The 20,988-nt window shown below is 59.6% G+C and overlaps 2 protein-coding genes across 4 annotated transcripts in view; both read right to left on the bottom strand.

Moving 5' to 3' along the window:
- Positions 1–9,514, bottom strand: part of RALGDS (ral guanine nucleotide dissociation stimulator) — a 43,178-nt gene extending 33,664 nt beyond the window's left edge. Inside the window, exon 1 of one of the 2 annotated variants that reach the window (XM_045563662.1) lies at positions 9,281–9,514. In XM_045563662.1, the coding sequence (XP_045419618.1) occupies positions 9,281–9,298 (18 nt within the window). In that variant the 5' untranslated portion in view covers positions 9,299–9,514. The remainder of the gene's footprint in view (positions 1–9,280) is intronic. The other variant, XM_045563663.1, reaches the window with a different exon arrangement.
- A 2,227-nt stretch (positions 9,515–11,741) lies between these two features.
- Positions 11,742–20,574, bottom strand: GBGT1 (globoside alpha-1,3-N-acetylgalactosaminyltransferase 1 (FORS blood group)). Of its 2 annotated transcripts, XM_045563665.1 has the most exons (7): positions 20,472–20,574; positions 19,319–19,508; positions 18,678–18,743; positions 14,784–14,834; positions 14,668–14,703; positions 13,927–14,061; positions 11,742–13,058 (listed from the first exon to the last, which is right to left on the bottom strand). In XM_045563665.1, exons 2-7 carry the CDS (start codon positions 19,387–19,389, stop codon positions 12,374–12,376), a joined length of 1,044 nt encoding a protein of 347 aa, XP_045419621.1. In that variant the 5' UTR covers positions 19,390–19,508; positions 20,472–20,574; the 3' UTR covers positions 11,742–12,373. The 2 variants fall into 2 exon arrangements, with proteins under 2 accessions (XP_045419621.1, XP_045419622.1); XM_045563666.1 differs by lacking the exon at positions 18,678–18,743.
- Between the last annotated feature and the right edge of the window lie 414 nt (positions 20,575–20,988).

Genomic DNA, 20,988 nt, shown 5'->3' with positions numbered 1-20,988 from the left:
CCTGGCCTCTGAGAGGGGACAGGGCTCCAGCTGGCTGTTGGGAGGCGGCGGGGCTGGTACCCTCTGCCCTCTTTCCCACAGTCCTTTTACCGCAACGAAGTTCTCCCAGACTGGGGCAGTGTTGGGCACAATGCCTTGGGACTCCAGGACCCTGGGGCCCAGTGACACTGCCTTGTCTGATCCTCTTGCCACCCATTGTCCCAGTCAACCCCTGGACTTTGCCCCTTCCTTGGTTTCTCCTTCAGAAACAAGGCTCAAGGGCCTCTCCTCTCTGCCTCCAGCTGCTCACACCTGGGATGCCCGACAAAGGGACAGCAAGGCAGCAGGTGTCCTCCCCTGCCCGGGCACCCTCCAAGAGCTGCCAGGTCTCCATGCCACTGTCAGGCAATAGAGCAACTGGGTGTGCCGGGCAGCGTGCTGAGCACCGGGCAGCCACCGCAAGCCTGTGAGCGGGCACAGCGGTCTACCCAGCAACAGACGAGAAAACTGACACCCTGAGGTCGAGAGCCGGACCCTGGACACTCAGGGCTCCTGGTGGTCAAGGCTCGGGCCTGGTGCTTTGAAAAGACAAGATGCAAACATACTCACACATACCTTGTGACAATGTGCTCTCCCTCTCCCACGTACCAGTCACATGTCCCCACACGCAGCGACATGCATCCCTTCACATATGTCCTCACTTAGCCAAATTCAGGCTTGTCACACCCACTGGCACAGAAGGTCACCCAAAAGCAGAGAGATGCTCCCAAGACACACACACACAAGCATGTACGCACACACAATACCAAATCACAGGACAGCAGACAGCCCCACCCCTGCAGGCCCAAGGCCCGCATGTATGCCCTGTACCCTACGCATGTATGCCCTACACCCTACGTCTGCCAGACAATAAGGGCCACCCAGCGCCACAGACCCGGTGAGTGCACTCCCTCAGGGCCAGTGTGCCTGGTGCTGGCAGGGCTGTAAGGAGGGGAGGAGGTGGCACGTGCTCCGGGCAGGGATTTCCTGGCCCCAGCGGCTGGGAAGGAAACTCCACTTGGAATCTAGAAGAATTGCAAGTGTCCGCTGCCAGGGCCCAGGGGGCCAGGGAGACGGTGCTGCCAGCTCAGCCTTCCACACTGGCACTACCTGCTTGCCCCCAGCCCCAGCACCCCACCGTCAAGGGCCTGGAGACTGGCCTCAGGGAGGAGGGGGCCCAGGTGGGGCTCCCATATGGCCCAGGCAATTTACTCAGTTTCTCTCCCCATCTGGAAAAACTTGTGCCTTCAACTCAGGGCCCACAAGTGTTTGCCCGACCCCCACCCCTGCCTGCAGTGCAGGTCCCCAAGGGCAGTCCTGGCGGGTGGGCCATCCAGCCGTCTGCCTTCCATGGAGGAAAAGGAGGAAAACCGACATTGCCTGCCACCTGCGGAGGGCCTGTTGTGTGGTACCAGAGGCTTTAGACACACAGAGACACACCTCTGCGTCCCTAAGTTCACCCACCAGGCCAGGGAGGCACAGAGCAGTATAGAGGAGCTAAGGAACCTTCCAGCCTGGCCCCCCACCTGGCCCCCAGGCTTCTTTCTCCCCTTTGACCTCTAGGCAAGCAGCCCTGACCTCGGCACTGCAGTTCTTGGTGATCATCAAGGCAGATGATCAAGCTAATCAGGTGTGCAATCAGCTCACGACATGGTCCCCCTCCCTCCAGCCACAGCCCAGCAGCAGCAGGGTGGGACCAAGAATCCCTTTGAACGGGCTCCTTTCAGGCTGGGGCAGCCCCAAGCGCTTAAATACCCTCCGCCCACACCCACATTCTCACCCTCCCAGTTTTGAATTGACATTTACAGGGTGTCTGTCCCAGAAGGGACAGACACCTGGGGTCCAGGTGAAGTCCCAAGAGGGATGGGGTGGGAGAGGTGGGGAAGTTCCTGGACTCAGGGCCACCCACTAGGCCAAGGGTCCTTTCTCTCAGCTGGACAGGCCCCCTCCCCTCCCCCTGCACCTGGTACACAAAGGTCAGATGGGCACACCTGGAATGGCAGGCGGTGTCAGAGAAGAGGCCTGGTGTCCTCCCCAGGGGAACCGATTTCGGATCCCCACCCAGAAAGGACAGAGCCAGGGTGCCCTCCAGCCAGGGGTGGACCCTGGTCCCCTCCAATCCTGCCTGAGAGGGCTGAGCAGCCTCATTTGGCCAGTTGTGCACCCACCCGGCAGGGAGAAGAGGCCACAGCAGTGCAGAAGGTGGGGGTGGGGGCAGGGGCAGGCTTTGCTCCGCACCTTTGTTCCCCTTTTCTTCACCTAGTCTGGTGGTGTCCAGCGTGAACTCGGGCAGCTGCTGTAGGGCCCGTGCCTGTCTGTGCCCCTCGCCCCTTCACTAGCACCACTGCTGGCCCTAGCTCCTCGCTGCCCACGCCCAGCTCCACTGGGTTGGTGGGCAGAGTCCCGGGGGGCCACTGGAACTACTGAGCTGCCTGCAAATTGAAGCCGGCGCCTGGCACAGGGCAGGGGGTGCTGAGAGAGCCTCTCCCAACTCTGGGGGTGGGCACAGCCTTTCCTCATTTGACAAGGTGGGGCAAGGGAGGCTGTGGGGGGAGTGAAGTTATGGTTCAAGGTCACAGTGAGCAAATCATTGTGGTCAGACTAGAATCCTGGCTCCCTAGGGGCACCGGGAAACCCCTGGGGGGTGATCACCAATAGTCCCACCCCTCACTGCCATCCCCAGAGAGAACACCTGACGGCAGCTGGGCTTCACACCCTTCCTGCCCCAAAGTCCAACCTGTGGGGCAGTCTGGCCCGTACCTGCCCTCCCTCCTCCATCCTGCTGCGTGGCCCTTTCCTGGGGTCAGGGGCTCCCTCACCTCACTCCCTCCAGGCCAGACAACCCTCCTCTGTGTCCTCAGCACCCCTCCCCTGTGTCCTGGGGTGCAGTGGGGGCGCCTACAAACTAAAGCAGGCCCGAAGGGAGCCCTGAGGGCAGGATTTCCTCACATCCTCACGGCACCTGGGGCAGGCAGCTGGCTCAGAGGGGTTTTGTGCACATTCTGGGACACCCAGTAATAAGCACCGTGCTGGAACTCAAACCTAGGTGTCCTGCTCCAGAGCCAGTGCACTTAACTGATGCCACTTCTCTCACCTGAAGTCGGGAGATGGATGCAGTGGGTGGAGGGGCCGGGCAGCAGCTGGCCTGTTCCTGGCCCCCTCACCCTCCTGCCCAAAGGCCCCAGGAGGACACATAATTCACAGGGCAATGTTTATGCATTGAATGGTGAACACACAGGCAGAGGGGTAGATGGGTCACAGATGGGGACACTGAGGCCAGTGAGAAGGGACATGCTAAGGTCACACAGCTAGTAGGTATCCAAGTTGGCCCAGAGCCACAGTCCTGCTGCAGGGGCTCTACCCACCCCAGCCACACCTTGGTCCAGGCCCAGGGAGCCCATGGTTGCAGGGGGAAGGGGGGCAGAGCACAGGCCCCATGCCTGCCCCCAACCCCAGCTGGCACTGGGCCCCACTGTGCCTTCGACCCTACGTCTTGTGACATTCTGCCACTGTGAACTCCCACTCAGGTATCCAGGAAGTGGCCTCTGTTGCTAGGGGCCTGGCCTGATGCCAGGTGGCTGGCAGGGTGGGGTGAGGCAGGGGGAAGTGGACGGGGCTTCCCTCAGGAAGGATCCAGGGGGTGGGGGCTGCTGGGTCCTGTCTCGGGCTGGGGGTGGACCCACATGAGGAGAACCGAAGCAAGCTCAGCAGCTCAGGCCCATTGCTCTCCCTGCGCCAATGAGGGCCTTGGACTCCGGCTCTGCATTTTCTCAGGGTTCTTGGTTTTTGAGCCTCACTGTCTTCTTTTAGGGCCAGGGGTGGGTGGGTGCCCTTGCAGGTGAGGGGGGTGAGCCACTGAAAAGCCCCAGCCCTGAGCCTTCCTGCAGGCAAGTATTTTGGGGGCCTGCAGTTGCCAAGCAACTGTTCTGGGTTGCCATGGAAACTCTCCCTTCTTCTGGGCTTGTCATTTTTAGGGGGATGCCACAATGCTTCCCATGCCCTTTCCTCCCCACCTGCTCACCCTGGCTTGGCTGACCTGGGAGGGGCATGGAGGGTTCTAAGCTCACCTCCAACCCCCACGGGGGCCCACCCACCTCTCCCCTGATAGAAGACTGAGGCTCAAAAACCAAGAACCCCCCCAAAACACAGAGACCAGAGTCCAAGGCCTTCATTAGAGTGGGGAGACATGGCAGGGGCTCATTAGCTGTGTTTATGTCTCCTTCCCGCCGTTAACCACCACCTGGGCCTCCAGCCCTGCCCAGCCCCGTCCAGCCCAGCCCTGACAGTGGAAGCCACTGTAGCTGGAAGGAATTTGGTCCCAGCCCTGGGGCCCGGCTCCTCCCAGGCTTGTCTGCACACAGGGATGTGTCCCTGCTAGACTTGTTACTCTATAGCTGTGGGAGTCCCTTCTCCTTCCAGTGCCTCAGTTTCCCCACCCAGAAGTGGGATTGGCAGTGGCATTTATCTTCCAGAGTGTTGGGCAGATACCATGGGACAGTGCTGCACAAGGCCAGGGACACAGAAGGGGCTTCTGGCTGGCTGTCATCACCAGGCTCTCTGCAGCCCAAGGCAGAGGCTTGGGAGTGGCCTGGGAGGGACTCTGCGGAACACGGCCCAAGGCTGCTGATGGCAGAGCGGCCACTGAAGCCAGGTCCCCAGGCTCCCAGTCTGAGCCCTCTCCACGAGGCCAGCTGTGCACCCCACACCCCTGCTCCTGCTCCTCCCTACGGTCCCGACCCCTCAGAGAGGAGCCAAGGTGCTCCGAGGGGCTGGGTGCCCAGCACAGGCCGGGCATACTGAGGCCCTGCATGAACATCTGCTCTGCGAATCCATCGCTGAACCGGCTGTTGAGGACCAAGGCCTCAGGGATGGTCCTGGCAGCTCGGTGGCCAAGGTGGTGGAAAAGGCCTTGTGGGATTCAGAAGTGTCGGGGTGGGGGGGACAGAGTGAGGAATGGCCTCCACTCCCCCTTGCTGACATCTGCCACTCCATGGCGGGGAACCAGGACTCCTGCTCCTCAGCCCCACGCTGCCCCACCCCCGTTGTATATCACAGGAGCATCTAAGGGGCCGTGCTGGGCCCGCCAGGTGCAGCAAGGCCGGCCTGGCTGGCACTGCTCCCCCTCCAGGCAGGTCTCTTTGGGGAAAGGACCCCTAAAGTCACGACCTACACGGCCAGCCACCCGTGCCCACGGCTGCCTTCCGTGTGCCCCAGACCTGGGCCGCCCTGCGGTAACAGGAGAGCTGTTTGGAAGCCACAGGTGTAATCTAGCTGCAGCGCCACGGACAGGGCTGGCTCAGCTTGCAGGTGAGGAATGAAACCAAATGCAGAGTCCTGGCCCCCTACCACTCACCCTTGCCTTCCTCTCTGTTCCCAACACCTGCTCTGCAATACGCAGTCTTCCTCATCAGCCATCTGTCACCTCCTCAACGAGCCCCCCAACCTCCAATGCAAAGTTGTCACCCAGTCACCACCCCTCGGTCCCGCCTAATTTGATTTCCTTCAGTGCATGTCACCTATGAAATGAGTGTGCTCCTGGCCTGTTTACAGTCGTGTGTCATCTAGAAACTAGAATGCGAGACCTTTGTCTGCAGGGCACAGCCCAGCGCTGGGGAGCGCGGGAGGGTACAGCGCCACCTGCCGCCAGAATGCGCCAGGCCAGGGAGCAGGCTCCACTCAGCCCCCATCCCCCAGCTGGGGCTGAGATCCTGCCACACCCCCAGACCCCCCAACTGCTCCCCCAGTCCCTGAGGACACTTGGGTACCTGGCCTTTGGGAGGCAAATCATTCCCAATATTCCTGTTATGGGGTGAACTGTGTCCCCCCCAAAATACTCCTGGCACCTGTGAATAAGACCTTATTTGGAAATAGGGTCTTTGCAGAGGTGATTAACATGAGGTCATACTGGATTAGGGTGGACCTTAATCTAATGACTGGTGTCCTTAAATAACGGAAAATCGGGACACAATACACAGAGGTGGCCACATGAATACGATGGCAGAGTTTGGAGTGATGGGTCCACAAGACAAGCTAAGGGTTGCCGGAACCACCAGAAGTTGGTCTCACACTCCTGGCCTCAAACAGTTCTCCTGCCTCAGCCTCCCAAAGTGCTAGGATTATGGGCATGAGCCACTGTGCCTGGCCAACCACCCGAAGTTGGAAGAAGCAAAGAAAGATCTTCTCCTAGAGCCTTCAGAGAGAGCATGGGCCCCGTTGACAACTTGATTTTAGACTTCTGGCCTCTAGAACTGAGAGTCACCCGGTTTGGGGTGCTTCGTTACAGCAGCCTTAGGACAGCCTATGATCAATACTGGCCCGACCATCCCCCTCTTCGCCACCATCACACCTCCCCTCCTCCAACATCCCTGAGCACAGGACACCTCCTGCCAGAATCAATCTCTGCACCCACCCACTCCCCAGACGAACACCGCCCCTTCCCCTGACAACTTTCCGGACTGTCAATATTGCCTCCTCTGGCATGGCCTGGGCCCAGGAAAGTGCACCAACTGCGTCAACGGACACATCCCCCCTTTGCTACTTCGCCATATTCAGACACTGATAAAAGTCAAGGGAGAGCAGTGCTGGGGGTTAAAGGAAGTGGGGAGGGTGACGGCAGGTGCGGGGGCAAGGCAGGAGCTTCCAGCTGCTCACAGCCACCCTGTAAGCTGGGATGGCCAACCTCTGGGTCCCCACACTCCCCGGATGAGGCTCAGAGAGTTAAAGTCATTTGGGTCATCTAGCTCCTCCCTCTTTCCAGGTCTGTGACCCTGGACTAGTCAGCGTCCCCCTCCCCCGGCGCCCATCTCCCCACATGCACAATGGGGAGCACGCCAGCTCCTCCTTCCTAGGGACATCACCACGTGTATGTGAGATAGTGTCTGTAAGACCTGCTCCCTAACGCACCAATTTAGAGATGGAAGTTACAAGAAGGGGAGAGGCGTGGCACGGAATCCCAGTCAAAACAGGCCCGGGCTCTGGGGCTAGGATTAGGGAAAACCACTTCCCCTCTTGGCCTCATGTCCTCGTCTGCACCACGAGGGGGTTGAAAATCAAGCAAAAATCAGGTACCGGCCCCTGTGGCGTAAACTTTCCGAAGGCTTCCTGCTGTGTTTGGACTGAGACCCAAGTGCCTCCCCCAGGTGGGCTGGACGGAGTGCCTGGCTTCCCACCAACAGAATACAGCAAAAGTGCCAGCCTCACGACCAACTGTGACTTCTGTCGAGCTTGCTTGCTGTGTCCCCCCCCCCCACATCCCTCGCTCTGGGGAAGCAAGTTCTGAGCTGCCGCACTGAGGCTCACATGGCAGAGAGCCAGCAGAGGCCTGGCCAACAGTCACAGAGGAACCCTGCCCCTCAGGTGTGAGTGACTGGGACATGGGTCCTGCCCAGTCCCACCTCAGCTGAGACCACAGCCCCAGCAGGAACTGTGGATAGTCCTCCTCTGTTGGACGCTGTGAGTCGGGGAGATGCTGCCGCTCAGCCATGGTCACCAGCACAGTCCCCAGCATGGTCCCTAGGCCCTGGGGTCTGCTCTCCCCACCCCTAGCTCTCTCCAGCCACACTGGCCTCCCTTCTACCTCCGGTCTGTCTCTGCCACCCCGAGCTTTCTCCTGGCACACTGTTCCCAGACTTGTGCAGGGCTGGCCTTCCCTTGTCCTTCTGGTCACAGCATAAATGTCATCTCAGGGCGACCTCTCAGACCCCGCTGAGGCACCCCAGTGCCTGGCTTTATTTTCACAACAGCCCTTCCTCTTTCTTACAGGTGTTTGCTCTGTGCTTTGTTCACCTCCCCCGCAGCCCCTGGCCCCGGGGGGCAGGGCCCGAGTTCAACTCCAGAGCCCCGCCCAGAACTGGCACGGAAGCCCCCAGGGCGCGTGCAGGCACAGGTGCTGAATGCAAAGATGAAAGGACATCGGAGCCCCCTCCCCACCGCAGAGCAGCTCACGCCCGCAGACCGATGCTAGCAAGGGGAGGTGCTCGCTGGGCGGAGGCAGGGGACCCCACGGCGACCCTGGGGCTCTCCCCTGCCTCCAGCTGCTCCACGGAGCACAGCGGGCACTGCCGCCCCTGGTGGCCAGAGCTAGCACTGCAGCCCCAGACAGGAAACAGAAAACAAAACACACACCTTTGTTTGGGTGTTGTCAAGGTAGCAGCTCTCCCGGGGCCCAGGGGGGCAAAGGAGCGGGACCTGCAGGCTCCAGTAGTGAGTCAAGGAACGCCAGAAGCCTCCCTTGCTCCCCTATTTCCCTCTGATGGCCCTTGGGTGTCCACTTCACCCATGAGGACTCCTCACCCCAACAGGGCAATGACTGCCACCCCACTTCACATGAGGACCCCGAGGCTCCAACAAGGACAGTCTTGTCCCTGGACCAGAGGAGTGGCTCAGTGCTCTGCCAGGCTCTGCACCACCCCAGGTCCTCCGTCCCCCAAACCCCAGGCTGCTCTCTGCTCAGAGGGAGCTCCAGGGAGGAGAAAGTCTTTTCCAAGGACCTCAGTGGGCAGTGAGTCATCAGTGGAGAATCAGGCCAACACACACGTCCATGAGCCTGGGGGGCCCCTGGGGTCACCAAGGCCAAGCACCCCAATTTGCAGAGGAGGAAACTGAGGCCTTCTCTCCTTCAGCCCCCACCATGCTAAGGAGGGAAGCTCAGCCTAGTTCCAGGTGCCCAGAGTGCTGGACGCAGGACCCCCGCCCTGTCCTCTGGAAGCTGCCCTGGGGATGGCCCCCGCGCAGGCAGACCCTGGGGACCTTGGGGCTCCCCTGCCCAGCAGCCTGGCATGTCTCCCCGCCCCAGCTGTGGGTCCCGGGCAGGTTGCTAGGAGACTGGGTTGCCCCCACCGTGGCAGAGCTGTCTCCAGCCTCTCTCTTCTTTCCCCCTTGTCACCTCCCCACTGTCCAGTCCTCCTCTCATCGCTAGGAAGCGCGTGGTTTGTGTGCGCCTGTGCGTGCGTGGGGATGCCCAAAGAGCCCACCATCACTGATGGTGGTCCCCAGGATTGAGCTCTGGCCTAGGAGGCCGGAACCCTCCCTTCTCCTCTGGACTCTGCCCACCTCATGTGCCCCGGGCCAGTGCTTGCCTCGCTCCTGGCCTCAGTTTCCCTACTGTACCAGAAGGGGTCCGACACGGAACTGCGTAAGCGAGCGCTGAGCGTGGACGCGGCGCCGGGCGCCCTCCCCGCTGGGTGGGGTGTGGGCGGGGGCATGCGGTCCTCCCTCCACCCCCAACGGCGGGAGGGCGCCCGGGGCCGGGCGGGGCACTCACCTGGCAATCTACCATCATCCTCAGCCTTGGCAGCGCATCGCCAGCCCCAGGGCGGGGCCCGGGGCTCGCAGTGGCCGCTCGCCTCGGCCCGCGCGCGGCGCAGGGGGGCGCCCGGCTGCGGGGCTCATGGCGCGGCCTCCGGTCCCCGCCGGGCCCGGGGCTCCGCGGCCCGCGCCGCCGCCGCCCGCGCCGCTCCCATTGTCTGCGCCGCGCCGCCGGCCGCTCGGGCCCGCCGCTCGGTTCCGCCCCGGCTCCCGGGGCTCGGGCCGGGGGGCGGGGACAGCCGCGACCCCGCCCCAGCCCGCCCGCAGGTGTGAGGGGCGGGCCCGCCACGCGAGCTCGGGGGCGCGCTCGAGCCTCCCTCCCGGACGCGGGCGGACCCCGCGAGCCTGCAGTTCACGGCCGGGCGCGCACACGGGGCCTGCGCGGGACCGCGAGCAGCGCGTGCACGTGACCCGTCTCGCCGCGCTCACGCACTAAGTGCTCCGCGCGGCCGATCTCACGTGTCCCTCTGCCTCAGCCTCCTGCTCTGTCCTCCCCAGCCGCCTAGGACCTAGAGCCACCCTCACTCCAGCTAGGCGGGGGCTGCTGGGCCGCGAGGGCGTGAAGAGCCTGGAGACGTGGGCGTCACCAAATATGTACCATCATCGTGTCACCTAGGTACCCCCATGCCACCTGCAGGACTTGAGTGGATGGCTGGAGTCAGGGAACATGGGGCGACAGCAGACACCGAGCCGGGGTAGGGAAGTCAGGTCACCCCTCCCCTCCTCCTCCCCAGCCCCCTCCTTGTCTTCCCCAAGGTCCAGCCTGTCCCTGGCTGCGCCCCTGGCTGGTGTAGGAGGGGCCACAGGGAGCCTGGGGCCCCACAACAGGGGCTGAGCCAGTGTTGGGTGGTCACTGTTATTAGAGAGCCCCCTGCCCTCAGGGATTTTGCCCCATTTTATGCCTGAGCGGAGGCACCACGCCCCAGGCCACAGGGCTCCAAGTGACCAAGTGACCCCGACCATGGGTGGGTCCCCAGCATCACTGCTCTTCCTGTCACACATCCTGGCGCAGGTCATCAAAGACTTCCTCCTTTCTTGGGGCCTCCCCAGCCTGGGGACCCCCTGAGTCCAGCACTTTAGGCACCTTCATCTCCCTGCTGGGACAGTCCTGCCCGTGACCCCCTGCCTCCTTGCCTGACCTTCAGAGCCCCATGTGATCTGGTCCCGAGGCCCTCCTTAGTGCGCACCTCACACCCCAACTCCAGCCTCCTGGAGCTGTGCTTCCCGCACCCCGCCAAGCCCTTGCCCCTCAGAGCCCCCTGCAGCAGTGCCCCTCCCCTCACCCCCTCCACGGACTCATCTTCAGGGCTGGGCTCAGAGGCCACCTCCTTGGGGTTCCTGCACAAAGCACAGCTTTTGGGTCAAAAGCAGCTCTTGTGACGTGGGTTTAAACCCACAGCTGGGCCACGTCATAGGCAAGCTCATATGATGACATGTCAGAGCCTCAGTGCCCTCAGTTGAAAATGGGTCAGCAACTGCAACCCCTCGAGTGTGTACTGGGGAGGAGGCCGGAGAAACCTCCTCCTCTGCCAGGCTGAGGCTGCCCAGGCCTTAGAGCCACTTCCTTGGTCTGCACATCCAGGGGCCAGTCTGCTCCAAACGGAAGCTTCCTGAAGGCAGGGCTGGCTCCTTCAGTACAGAATCCTCCTTCCCCAGGGGCAGGCCCAGAGGGCCTTGGGCAGGTGCTCCCTCCTGGGGACACAGAGGCCATGGGGCCTTTCTTGCCCCTCTGCCCAGGAAGCACCTGCAGTCCTCTCCAGCCCAGTCTGTCTCCTCAAACTGGTCACATTCTTGGGATCTGTCCCTTCTCACTGGCCAAATCACAGGTTGCAGGAAGAGTGGACTCAGGGCCGGCTCTTGCTTTGCTAGGGGGTCAGGTGGGTGTCTATCCACTCTGGTGCAACCACAGAGTACACTCCAACCTACCCCGGGTCCCTTCCTTCTGTGGAAAAGACGCTGTTGCCTCCAGGGGAGTGGGCACCCCTGCATGGCCAGGCAGACAGAACCACCATGGGCCTCCGAGTCCCTCTGGGTCCAGGCTGGAGAAGCCACCCTCGCAGGCCCTCTAATCCTGGCCCGCACTGCGGCCTCAGAGCCCACGCCCACAAGAGGCCTTGCAGGGCTGGGGCGACACTGGATATGGGGAGGCAGACAGACACATCCCAGGTGTGCTTGGGGCCTAAGTGCCCACGGGGCTCCCCAGGCCCTGCCTCCCTCCACTCGGGCGGGGGTGCAGCAAATCTGTCAGCATGCCCCCACTTCACCCAGGCTCCCTGAAGAATCGGAATGAACCCTGTCTGCTGCAGAGGCCAGCTTTAGCCCGGATTTTCTAGAGTAACTGCGCATTCCCACCCCGCTTGGTTGTTTGAAATCCAGTCTGCCTGTATCCCCTGTGCCCGGCAGAAGACACTCAGATGTGCTGGTAACAAAACCCTGGTTAGGGCCTGACGTGCCACCTTTATTAAAAAAACTGCTCCAAACCCTCTTACAAAGGAGGCAGCTCGTCCCAGAGAGCGCAGCTCACCTTGGCGTGCGAGGAACCAGAGGGAGTCTGGACCAGCTAACTTCAAAGGCGGGCTCAGCGGTCCTGAGTGAGGAACACTGGGGGACAGCATAGTGCCTGAGACCCCTGCAGCCAGAGAAAAGGGGCCTGGGGCGCCTACACACCAGGGCATTAGAAGTGCAACTTAAAGGGCGCTACGCAGCAAAAGGGCGTGCACCACTCTGAATGGGCTGAGACTGCAGAGCCCGCCCTGCCGAAGGCACAAGGCACGCTGGCAGGACTCGCAAGGCCTGCCCAGGCCCGCCCTGGTAGTCTCGTCTCCCCTCCTTTCTGTTTTTATGCCACATTACTGTGTGATTTCCTCGTGTCTGTGCGCCGCCCTTTACAGTGTACAGTGGCCTTTCCACACCCGTTTTCCGTCACGTCCTCCTGGCAGACCGAGTGGGCAGGACAGGGCTGGTCTCCCAGTAAGGCTTGGCGAACTGAAGCACTGGGGAGCTGGCCCCAGGGCTGTGGGTCCCCATCCCTGGTAGCCTGGCTCCACTGTCAGCTCCTCAGCCAGCTGGTGTCCTTGTCCGGTGTAGAAAAGCGGATCAGCTTCAGGCTGGGCGGCTGGGGCTTCCTGTCGTCCCAGAGGTACTCGGGGGACAGCACCTTGGACGGCTTGTGCGAGATGAAGCGGCGGTTCAGGTGGCTCTCCTCCTGCCAGGCTGCCATGATGCCATTGGCCTTGTCCGCCAGGATGGCCATGTGGCAGCCCCTGGTGAACTCATATACCCTGGCCACCTGCCCTCCGAAGACGGCCCCACCATAATAGAAGTCCCCCTCACCGTCTGCCACAAAGGCAGTGGAAATATGCCTGCGCTCGTAGGGGAACTGCTGGCGGGGTACAGCATAGTAGCCCGGGTGAATGGCAGCCACCAGGTCCCCCAAGGTCTCAGGGCCCCACGGGTTCCGGAATACCATGTCCACATTGAGGTAGAAGAGGTAGTCCACCTCCTGGTGCGCCCTCCTGGCGATGTGCAGGCTGATGGTCTCCATGCGCCGCATGGAGATCTCCTCCCAGTGGGAGTGCCCCTGGATGGGGATGATGCTGAGGTGCCGGCCGGGGCCCAGCGTGACCCTGGGGATGGCTGCAGGGTCATGGGTGAAGACGTAGTAGTGCACCCGGTACCCACGCATGAAAAACTTCTCGGCTGACTCCAGGAAGTGTTGGACGAAGCAGGTGTACCTGGTGATAAGAACCCCGTCATCCACTGCTACCCCAGCAGAGCCACTGCCCGGGTCCCCACTATGTGCCAGCACCATGCAGGGCATGAGGTCTGGGGTCCACTTCCCAGCTCCCTACCTCAAGAAATCACTCGTCTCCTCATCTGTCAAATTCCCAAAATCCCGTTGGGACTGTTGTAAGAATGATGCTTACTGGTGATTGTTAACGTGCATAAACCAATCTAACTCACACTGAGCACTTGCTAGGCGCCAGGCAGCATTCTAAGGAACTCTGATTATCTTTGATCTTCACAGGTTGCCTGTTAAGTTTGCCCATCCTATAGCCAGGAACACTGAGGATCAGAGAGAGGAGAGTAGCCGAGAAGCAGGTAGGGAAGGTGAGTTGTGCCGATGCTGGGGCATGGAGTGGGAAATAGATGGCATGGGCCTGTCCCCAGGTCATGACTGATTGGATGAGGGTGTCACCTGACCCCAAGTGGGACATTCATCACCTGGCAAGTGCTTTAGGCCTTGGGGTCCCATCATGGTCCCTCTCTCAGGAGTCCCAGGAAGGGGCCCAGAGGGAAGCTGCCAGGTGGTAGCTTCTCAAGGAAAGGCTACAGGGGGTCAGGGAAGAGAGAGGAAAGCAGAGGAGGGGTCCGGGGAAGCAGGGAGGGGCAGGGGGCCTCCAGATACAGGCTACCGTTCCCTCCCCTGGGCTGTGTCCATCACCCTTCCATGCCAGGGCCAGACCCCTTCCCCCTGGAAGACCCCTCCCACAGTGACACTCCACTGTGTGCTTTCCATCTGCTCAGCACCAGGGCCCTCTCTCCCCTGGACTGTAAGCTCAGGGAGACCCCCTCTTTCCCCCACCCTAGCCTGCTACTCACTTCCCCACGGCGAACACCGTGACCCCAATGGTCAGGTTCAGCGGCTGGTAGATGTGCTGCAGAAGCTCCGGGTTGAAGGTCCCCTCGGACACGATGGGCGCCAGCCAAGGTGTGAGTGTCAGCAGCTCTGTGGGCCTGGCGGCACGGGGGCCGTGGGCGCTGAGACCCTCCCCTGTGAAAGCCCGGGTCTCATCCCGGCCCTGCCTCTCATGCTGGGGGACCCAGGGTAACTTCGTCCCTGTCTCTGGGCTTGTTTCCTCATGTGGAAAGTGGGGAAACCAGCAGTTACCCCCAGCAGGGCTGGGAGGACCTGGAGTTAACGCACACCGAGTGTCCCAGGAGCCCGGCGGGTCCTGTGTGTGCTGAGTGCCTGATAAACGAGCACCATCGATAAGGACAAAACCGATAAGGACAAAACACTATCGTCCTTAACACACTGAGCACCTGCTACGTGCGAGCACCATGCACGTGTCACAAATACCATCTCATCTGGTCTTCCAACCTCCTTGTGGTGAGTACTATTATTATTCACCTGTACAGAAAAATCTCAGAGCAGTTGAGTAACCTGCCCAAGGTCACACAGCCCGGGTTCCTAACTCCAAGTCTGTGTCTTTCCACAGTCCCAGACTACCTGGGCCCCAAGGCCACACTGACATTGGCACCTCCATCACCCCAACTTAGAAATCAGAGCTCTGTTGGCCCCCTCCCTCACCCACCTCCAGGTCTCTCCACGACACCTACCCGTGCTCCAGCAGCTTGGGTTGAGGGTACTGCGACCTGCAACCCAGAAGGGCCAGTGGTGAGGGGAGGCGGCCCCCACGCCCACATGGTGCAAAGGAGGAAATAAGTCTCCTTACTGTGCCACTGGCTGGAACGGCTTCTGTCCCTTGTACTGCAGCTTCATGTTGCTGGTGGCAGAGGCAAGAAAAAGCCGTCAGTGCGGGGCTGAGGGCAGAGGTTCAGAACACAGGAGGACTCAGATGCTCCCATGGGCAGGCACTCCCTGTCCTTCCCAGAGCCCCACCCCCTACAGGAGGGGTCTGTCCAGGTCACTGAGTGAGCAACAGGGCTGTGATTCGAACTGAGTGTCGCTTGCTACCAAAGCTGGTTGCTCTGCAGAACCGTGGCAGTGGGTAGAAGGTTTGAGAAGCTGCAAAGGCCTGGTGACCCAGGGACCTGGGGGAGTCACTGCACCTGAGTGAGCCCCTGTGATGGTCAGCTGTGAGCCAGCCTGGCCAGGCTGTAGTACCTGGCCAGGTACTATGAAAAGATTCTGTGCATGTGATTAACACCTGTCAGTTGCTTTGTGTAAAGGAGATTATTCTGGATACCCTGGGTGGGCCTGAGGAACAGAGCTGAGGTCTCCCTAAGGAAAAAGAAATTCTACCTGTGCACTACAGCACCAGCTCCCACCTACCAGACCCAGCGTGCCCGGGGGGTTCGGCCTGGCTGGCCCCCTGCAATCACGCAAGCAGACGCCCGGGGCTAGATCTGTCTCTGTCTCCCTATCTACCACCTGCCTACCCATCTCTGACTGGTTCTACCTCTCCAGTGGAACTCGCACTGACACATCCACTGTTCCTCGTCTGTAAAATGGGCGACCATCCTGAACCCCGGAGTTGCAGTGACAATTAAACAAGGTATGTGAGCAAGCGGCTCTGAGCCCACGCCCAGCACGAAGCAAGCGCACAGTAAGGCTGCGTCCTGGCCGCGTCTCTCCAGGCAGCCCGTGTGGTCAGCGTCTCCTGGCTTCAACAAAGGTCAAACCAGGGGTGGGGGGTAAGAAGGGAGTCCTAGAAGCAGGAGGTGGCAGGGCTGCAGGGTCATACCCCTGGGCTCGCCTCTGACTCTGCCACCAACTGGAAAGACACCCGACATTTGACTCCACAGGCTTTACTTCCCTCATCCGTAAACTGGGGACAATCAAACCACTCCAGAGTGCTTCTATGGGGGGGTGGGGAGGGGGAAGGGAGGCCCAGCCAGCACCAGAGGTGGCTCAGAAGAGGCCTGACTGTCCCAAGGCAGGAGCTCCCAAGGCTCTGGCCACCTGATGACACAGTTACCGCCAGCTACTCATGTGCTTCAATGTGTCACATGTGATGGGACGGCTGAGGCCTCCTTGAGTTTTCCCACCTTTAGTCTTGCTACTTTTTATTTGTAGTAAAATATATAAAACATAAGATTTGCCATTCACCCATTTTTATGTATACGGTTCAGTGGCATTAAGTATAATCCATCTACACTGTCGTGCAGTCATCACCACTCTCCGTGTCCAGAACTTTTTCATCATCCCAGACGGAAACTGGGTCCCCAGTAAACAATAGCTCGCCATTGCCCCTCCCGCAGCCCCTGGGAACAATTCTTCCACTTCTGCCTCTGTGCACCTGACTCTCGTGGGCACCTCACTTTAGTGGGATCATGCAGTCTTTGTCCTTTTGTGATTTGTCCCTATTCTTGAATCAACAAAGTTTTAGTGCCGATTCATTGCATCGGCCCTCTGCCCTTGTTGCTTACAAGCAGCCGTACTTCAGGTCCCTGCTCAGAGAGTGACGGGAGTCCTGGCAGGTGGTCAGGGGTGAGAAGGGGACACAGCATTGGGATGCTGGCCCCAGGCGGCCCCCGTCTGCTTCCCTGGCGGGAAACCTCTTTTCTCCACAAGCCCAAACACACTGCAGCTGCACTCAAGAGTCAGACACAAGAATACAAAAGCCACAGGAGAGCCACAGGCAAACAAAGAAACTTAACATTTCTAAACCTCTGAAGGTAATGAAACTGAAAGTGAATGTAATGTAAGAGAAGAAATTCAAAGGAAAAGAGGCGAAGATTTGACCATCTAAAACAAAAATTTTCAACTTCATCCTATTAAAAAAATAATATTATGGTGGTGCAGAACTCAGTAGAACTGAAAGACAGACAAACTGGAAAGAAAAAACGCGTAACAGATATGCTTGGCCACGAGCAGACCAAAGAGAGAAGTGGCAGAGTAAGCATTTCACAGAAGCAGAAAGTCAGTGGGAAGACATGCGGAATGAGGGTCTCCCTGGTAATCGAAGAAATTAAATTTAAACCAGGGATCGCATCTCCTATCTCTTAACTCAGCAAGGGGGTTTCATTTCTGTGTTTTATAACACCTAGTATTTCCGGCTCTCGCCCAGGTACAATACCAGGGTGGCCTCGCTGGGCACTGTGCAGGCACAGGTGTATGCGTGAGTGCCAGTGTTTGCCGTGCTGTGGTCCTTCTTTCTGGAAAACAACCTAGTGAGATGGATTGGAACCTACCTATACCCTCTGGCCCGGGAAGGGGACATATCTCAGTGAAATGATCTTTGAAATGGAAAAAGGGTTATGCCCCTGGGGAACTGGGAACGACCTAAGTGCCCAGCAGTTGCTGGCAGGAAAGGCGGGAGTTTAGGGGGCTCAGGAATGATGAGCCAGTGCCTGGATGGGAGGAGATGCAGGAGCCCATGAACAGTGGGGACACACACGGAAATAAAGTCCATTCTGGGAAAACTGGATAAAAATTGCAAAAAACAGTATGATCACACCATTTTCAATGGCAAGCAGGCTTTTTGCTTTTAGAACCATGTAAATGGAGAATCTGTTCAATTAGAAGGAACAGCAAACAGGCAATCCAGTGACACGCTTGAGAAGCCAAGTACAGCTCAGGTGGGACCTGAGAGGGTTTCCTTTTTCTTCCATCTTTTCCATTTTCTGGCTTCCTAGTTTACCATATTCTATATTTGTAATAATAAAACATGCCTCAGAGTTAATTAGCAGTCTGTGATCCAGAGGCTTAACTTTCGTTTAGCTGGCATGAAAAACAAAGACCAAGGGGCCAGATGCTCATTTGAGACTGTCCCAATCCATTTCTTTACTATTAACTGTCAAAAAGTCAGACTCATTATGTGAAGAAGTCTTTGGTCACATGTTAAGTTGTTCCTTGTATCCACATCTAACACAAAATTAAGCAAAAAGGTCAAGACCTAAAAGCACTGTGTCTTGAATGCCCACCATGCCCCCGGAGTAACACCAGGCCATCTGTAGGTGACAGTGCACTCCATGCTTCCAGTGGCCTGGGTGGGACACCTCTACCATCCCATTTTACAGATGTAGCAAGGGAGGCTCAGAGCTGTGCAACATGTCCAAGGTCAAACCATGCAGGGGGCTGCAAGGATGCTCCAAGAGTAAAACGGGGATTTCACTCCACATTTGTGGCAGCCCTTAAATTACCTAAACCCTATCTCATTTATCAGAACCATGAGCTTGGCTGGGCACGACGGCTCAAGCCTATAATCCTAGCACTCTGGGAGGCTGAGGCAGGAGGATTGCTTGAGCTAAAGAGTTTGAGCCCAGCCTGAGCAAGAGCAAGACCCCGTCTGTACTAAAAATAGAAAAATTAGCCGGGCGTGGTGGTGTGTACCTGTAGTCCCAGCTACTCGGGAGGCTTAGGCAGGAGAATTGCTTGAGCCCAGGAGTTTGAGGCTGCAGTAAGCTATGATAATGCCACGGCACTCTGCCCTAGGTGACAGAGTGAGATTCTGTCTCAAAAAAAAAAAAAAGGAAATTGAACCCTCTCCTCACTCCCTCTTCATTAAAAAAATAATAAATAATATGAAAAAAGAAAAGAAAAAACAAAACCATGAGCTTATCACTCAGGAACTGCAGACAAAGTGATCTTAAAAACTCTCCTGTCTCCCCAGCTGTGAGCAGCCCCCAGGGCCCCCAACTCCCCTAGTCCCATCTGTACTTACAAGATCTCTGGGCAGGGGAGGTAGTAGGGGACATAGGAGACTGGCAGCCAGTTTTCAACAGACACCCTGGGAAGGAGAAACACCTGTTGACTCCACTGCAGAGGCTGAAACTCGGCACACATCATTGGGAGTGAAGGCCCCCGATGATGTAGTTGGGGGGGTCCCTTGTCATTCTATGGGTCTGGCTGACCTTGGAGAACAGAGTCTCCTGGAATTCCTTGTATCACAGGGCTTTGCATGCAGTCATTCATTCACCCATGCAATCATTCATTCCTGGGGCATGCATATTCTTGATGCCAGCCCCCCTACAAAAACAGCAGGGTGAAGGGCAGCCCCAGAAGCTTCACAGGACACAGGGGGTGAATTTGGGAGCATGAACAGGAGTTCCTCATCAACACCAGGTGAACGATGGTCCAGGCAGAGGAAAGAGCAGGTCAAAAGCCAGAAGGCCAGTAGAAGGCAAAATTTAGAAGGCAGAACCAGTTTGGTCTTGCTGGGGCTGGGACTGGGGAACAGGTGGCCATGAGAGGTTAGTAGGACCTGGAAATCCCGTGAAGGGATCAAGGTTTTGGGGTTGACATGCAAAGGCAGGGAGGAATCTCGGGTGGGGAGGGAGGGAGAGCTCCACAGGGAAGACTCACCACAGGACCCAGAGGCTTGCGCCAGCCAACAGGCACAACCCCAGGCTCAAGGCCAGTCTCTTGCGGTGCATTGCTGAGGGTGCACCTGAGCGTGGGCACCTGCAGCGCCCCTGCAAGCCTGGGCCAATCAGGCTCTCCTCTCCCAGGGCTGTCAGGCTCTGAGCCTGCGTCTCTGAGGTCCGGGGAACACCTGCAAAGGAATGCGTTTATCCGGGGCAGTGGCCCCACTCCTGCAGCCCTGGCCTCCCCTCAGTTGCCCACGGGATAATGTGGATCCAAGGTCTCTCTCAGTCCAGCTGGACCTCAGGTGCAGCTCTGGCAGCTCTGGGAGGCAGAAGGGTGGCAGTGGCTTAGTGCTCTGCTGGAGCTTCCAGCTGTCATTTTTGGGAGAGGGGCTGGGGCCCACTGCGCCCAGGCCAGCCCAGGGGCTGGAACAGCAGCAGGAGGGCAGGGTGCATGGGCAGGGCTTACAGGAGGATTTCCCTGGGCCACAGCTAGTACGCCAGACATCAAGTCCTGAGGCGCAGCCGGGACACACCCGGTCCCGCCGGGGCTCCCCTAGGGAAAGAGGGGCCGGCAGTACACTCTTCCGGGGGGCGGGGCCTGGCTTCCCCAGGGATGGCGGGAACGCGCTTCAACACTCCCTGGCTCAGTGACCTTGGGCCAGTCATACTCCCCTTTCCCTCAGCCTCCCTGTTCTCGACTAAGGGGGCTGGAGTCGGGTGGGGGAACAGCACGGACTGCCCATGAGGATGACGCGCGCGAGTGGCTGTGAAGCGCTTGGCACAGTGCCCGGGCCCCAGTGACCGCGGGCCCCCAGCAGTCCTGCCGCGGTGGGCCAGAGAAAGACCTCAGGCCAGGGTCCTGGAGGTAAGGCCCCTGCTCGCCGGGGAGTCTCTGGCAAGCCCGCTCCCTCTCGAGCCTCAGTTTCCCCATCTGGGCCCCAGGCCGCTGGGGCCGCTCGACGGAAGCCGAGTCCAGGCCCGAGCCCCGCCGACCCCAGCCTGCAGAGGGGACCCGGGAGCCTGGGGCGGGGACCCGCTCCGCCTGGGCTCGCGCCGCTCCTCCAGCGCGCGGGCGGGCGCGGGGTGGGGCGCGGTGAAGACTCACTCCCTGCGGCCCGACCGACCTTAGGACGGATGGAGGGGCGTACCTCGGCCCGGAAGCAGGGGCTCGGGTCGCCTGGGTCCCCCAGATACCGGGCAGGAGCGTGGAGCAGGTAGGCAGCCGGCAGGCGGGCGCAGGAAGTCAGTTGGGAAAAGGCGCCGTGCGCCCCGCCCGCCGGCCGCCCCGCCTCATGCCCGCCTGCGGCCCCGCTCCGCTCCGCTCCGCCCACGGCCACGGCCCCGCCCACAGCCATGGCCCCGCCCACAACCGCGGACCTATGGCGGGGGCCGAGCGCCTGACCCCGGGCTCGGGCCTCTGCTGCTGCCCGGACTGGGCCTGCGGTGCCGACCCAGTTCAGAGTCAAGAAGCGCGGGTCCGAGGGTCCCTAGCGGGTTGTGCACAGACAAGTGAGAGAAACTGTAAGGGGAAAACACTACTGTGTTTAGAAGAGACTCGAAGCAGCCGCGGAGAGGAAGAACAAGCTGGACGTCGCACCTACTGTGGCGTTTGTGATTGGTCCTCCTTGCTCCCAGCCTCCCGGCCAGGCACCTCTGCTGGTTAGG

This window comes from Lemur catta, chromosome 10 (assembly GCF_020740605.2).
Source record: "Lemur catta isolate mLemCat1 chromosome 10, mLemCat1.pri, whole genome shotgun sequence".
In the NCBI taxonomy this organism is placed as follows: Eukaryota; Metazoa; Chordata; class Mammalia; order Primates; family Lemuridae; genus Lemur; species Lemur catta.
Note: the sequence above shows the minus strand (reverse complement) of the source record. Positions and strands in the feature narration are given on the sequence as shown.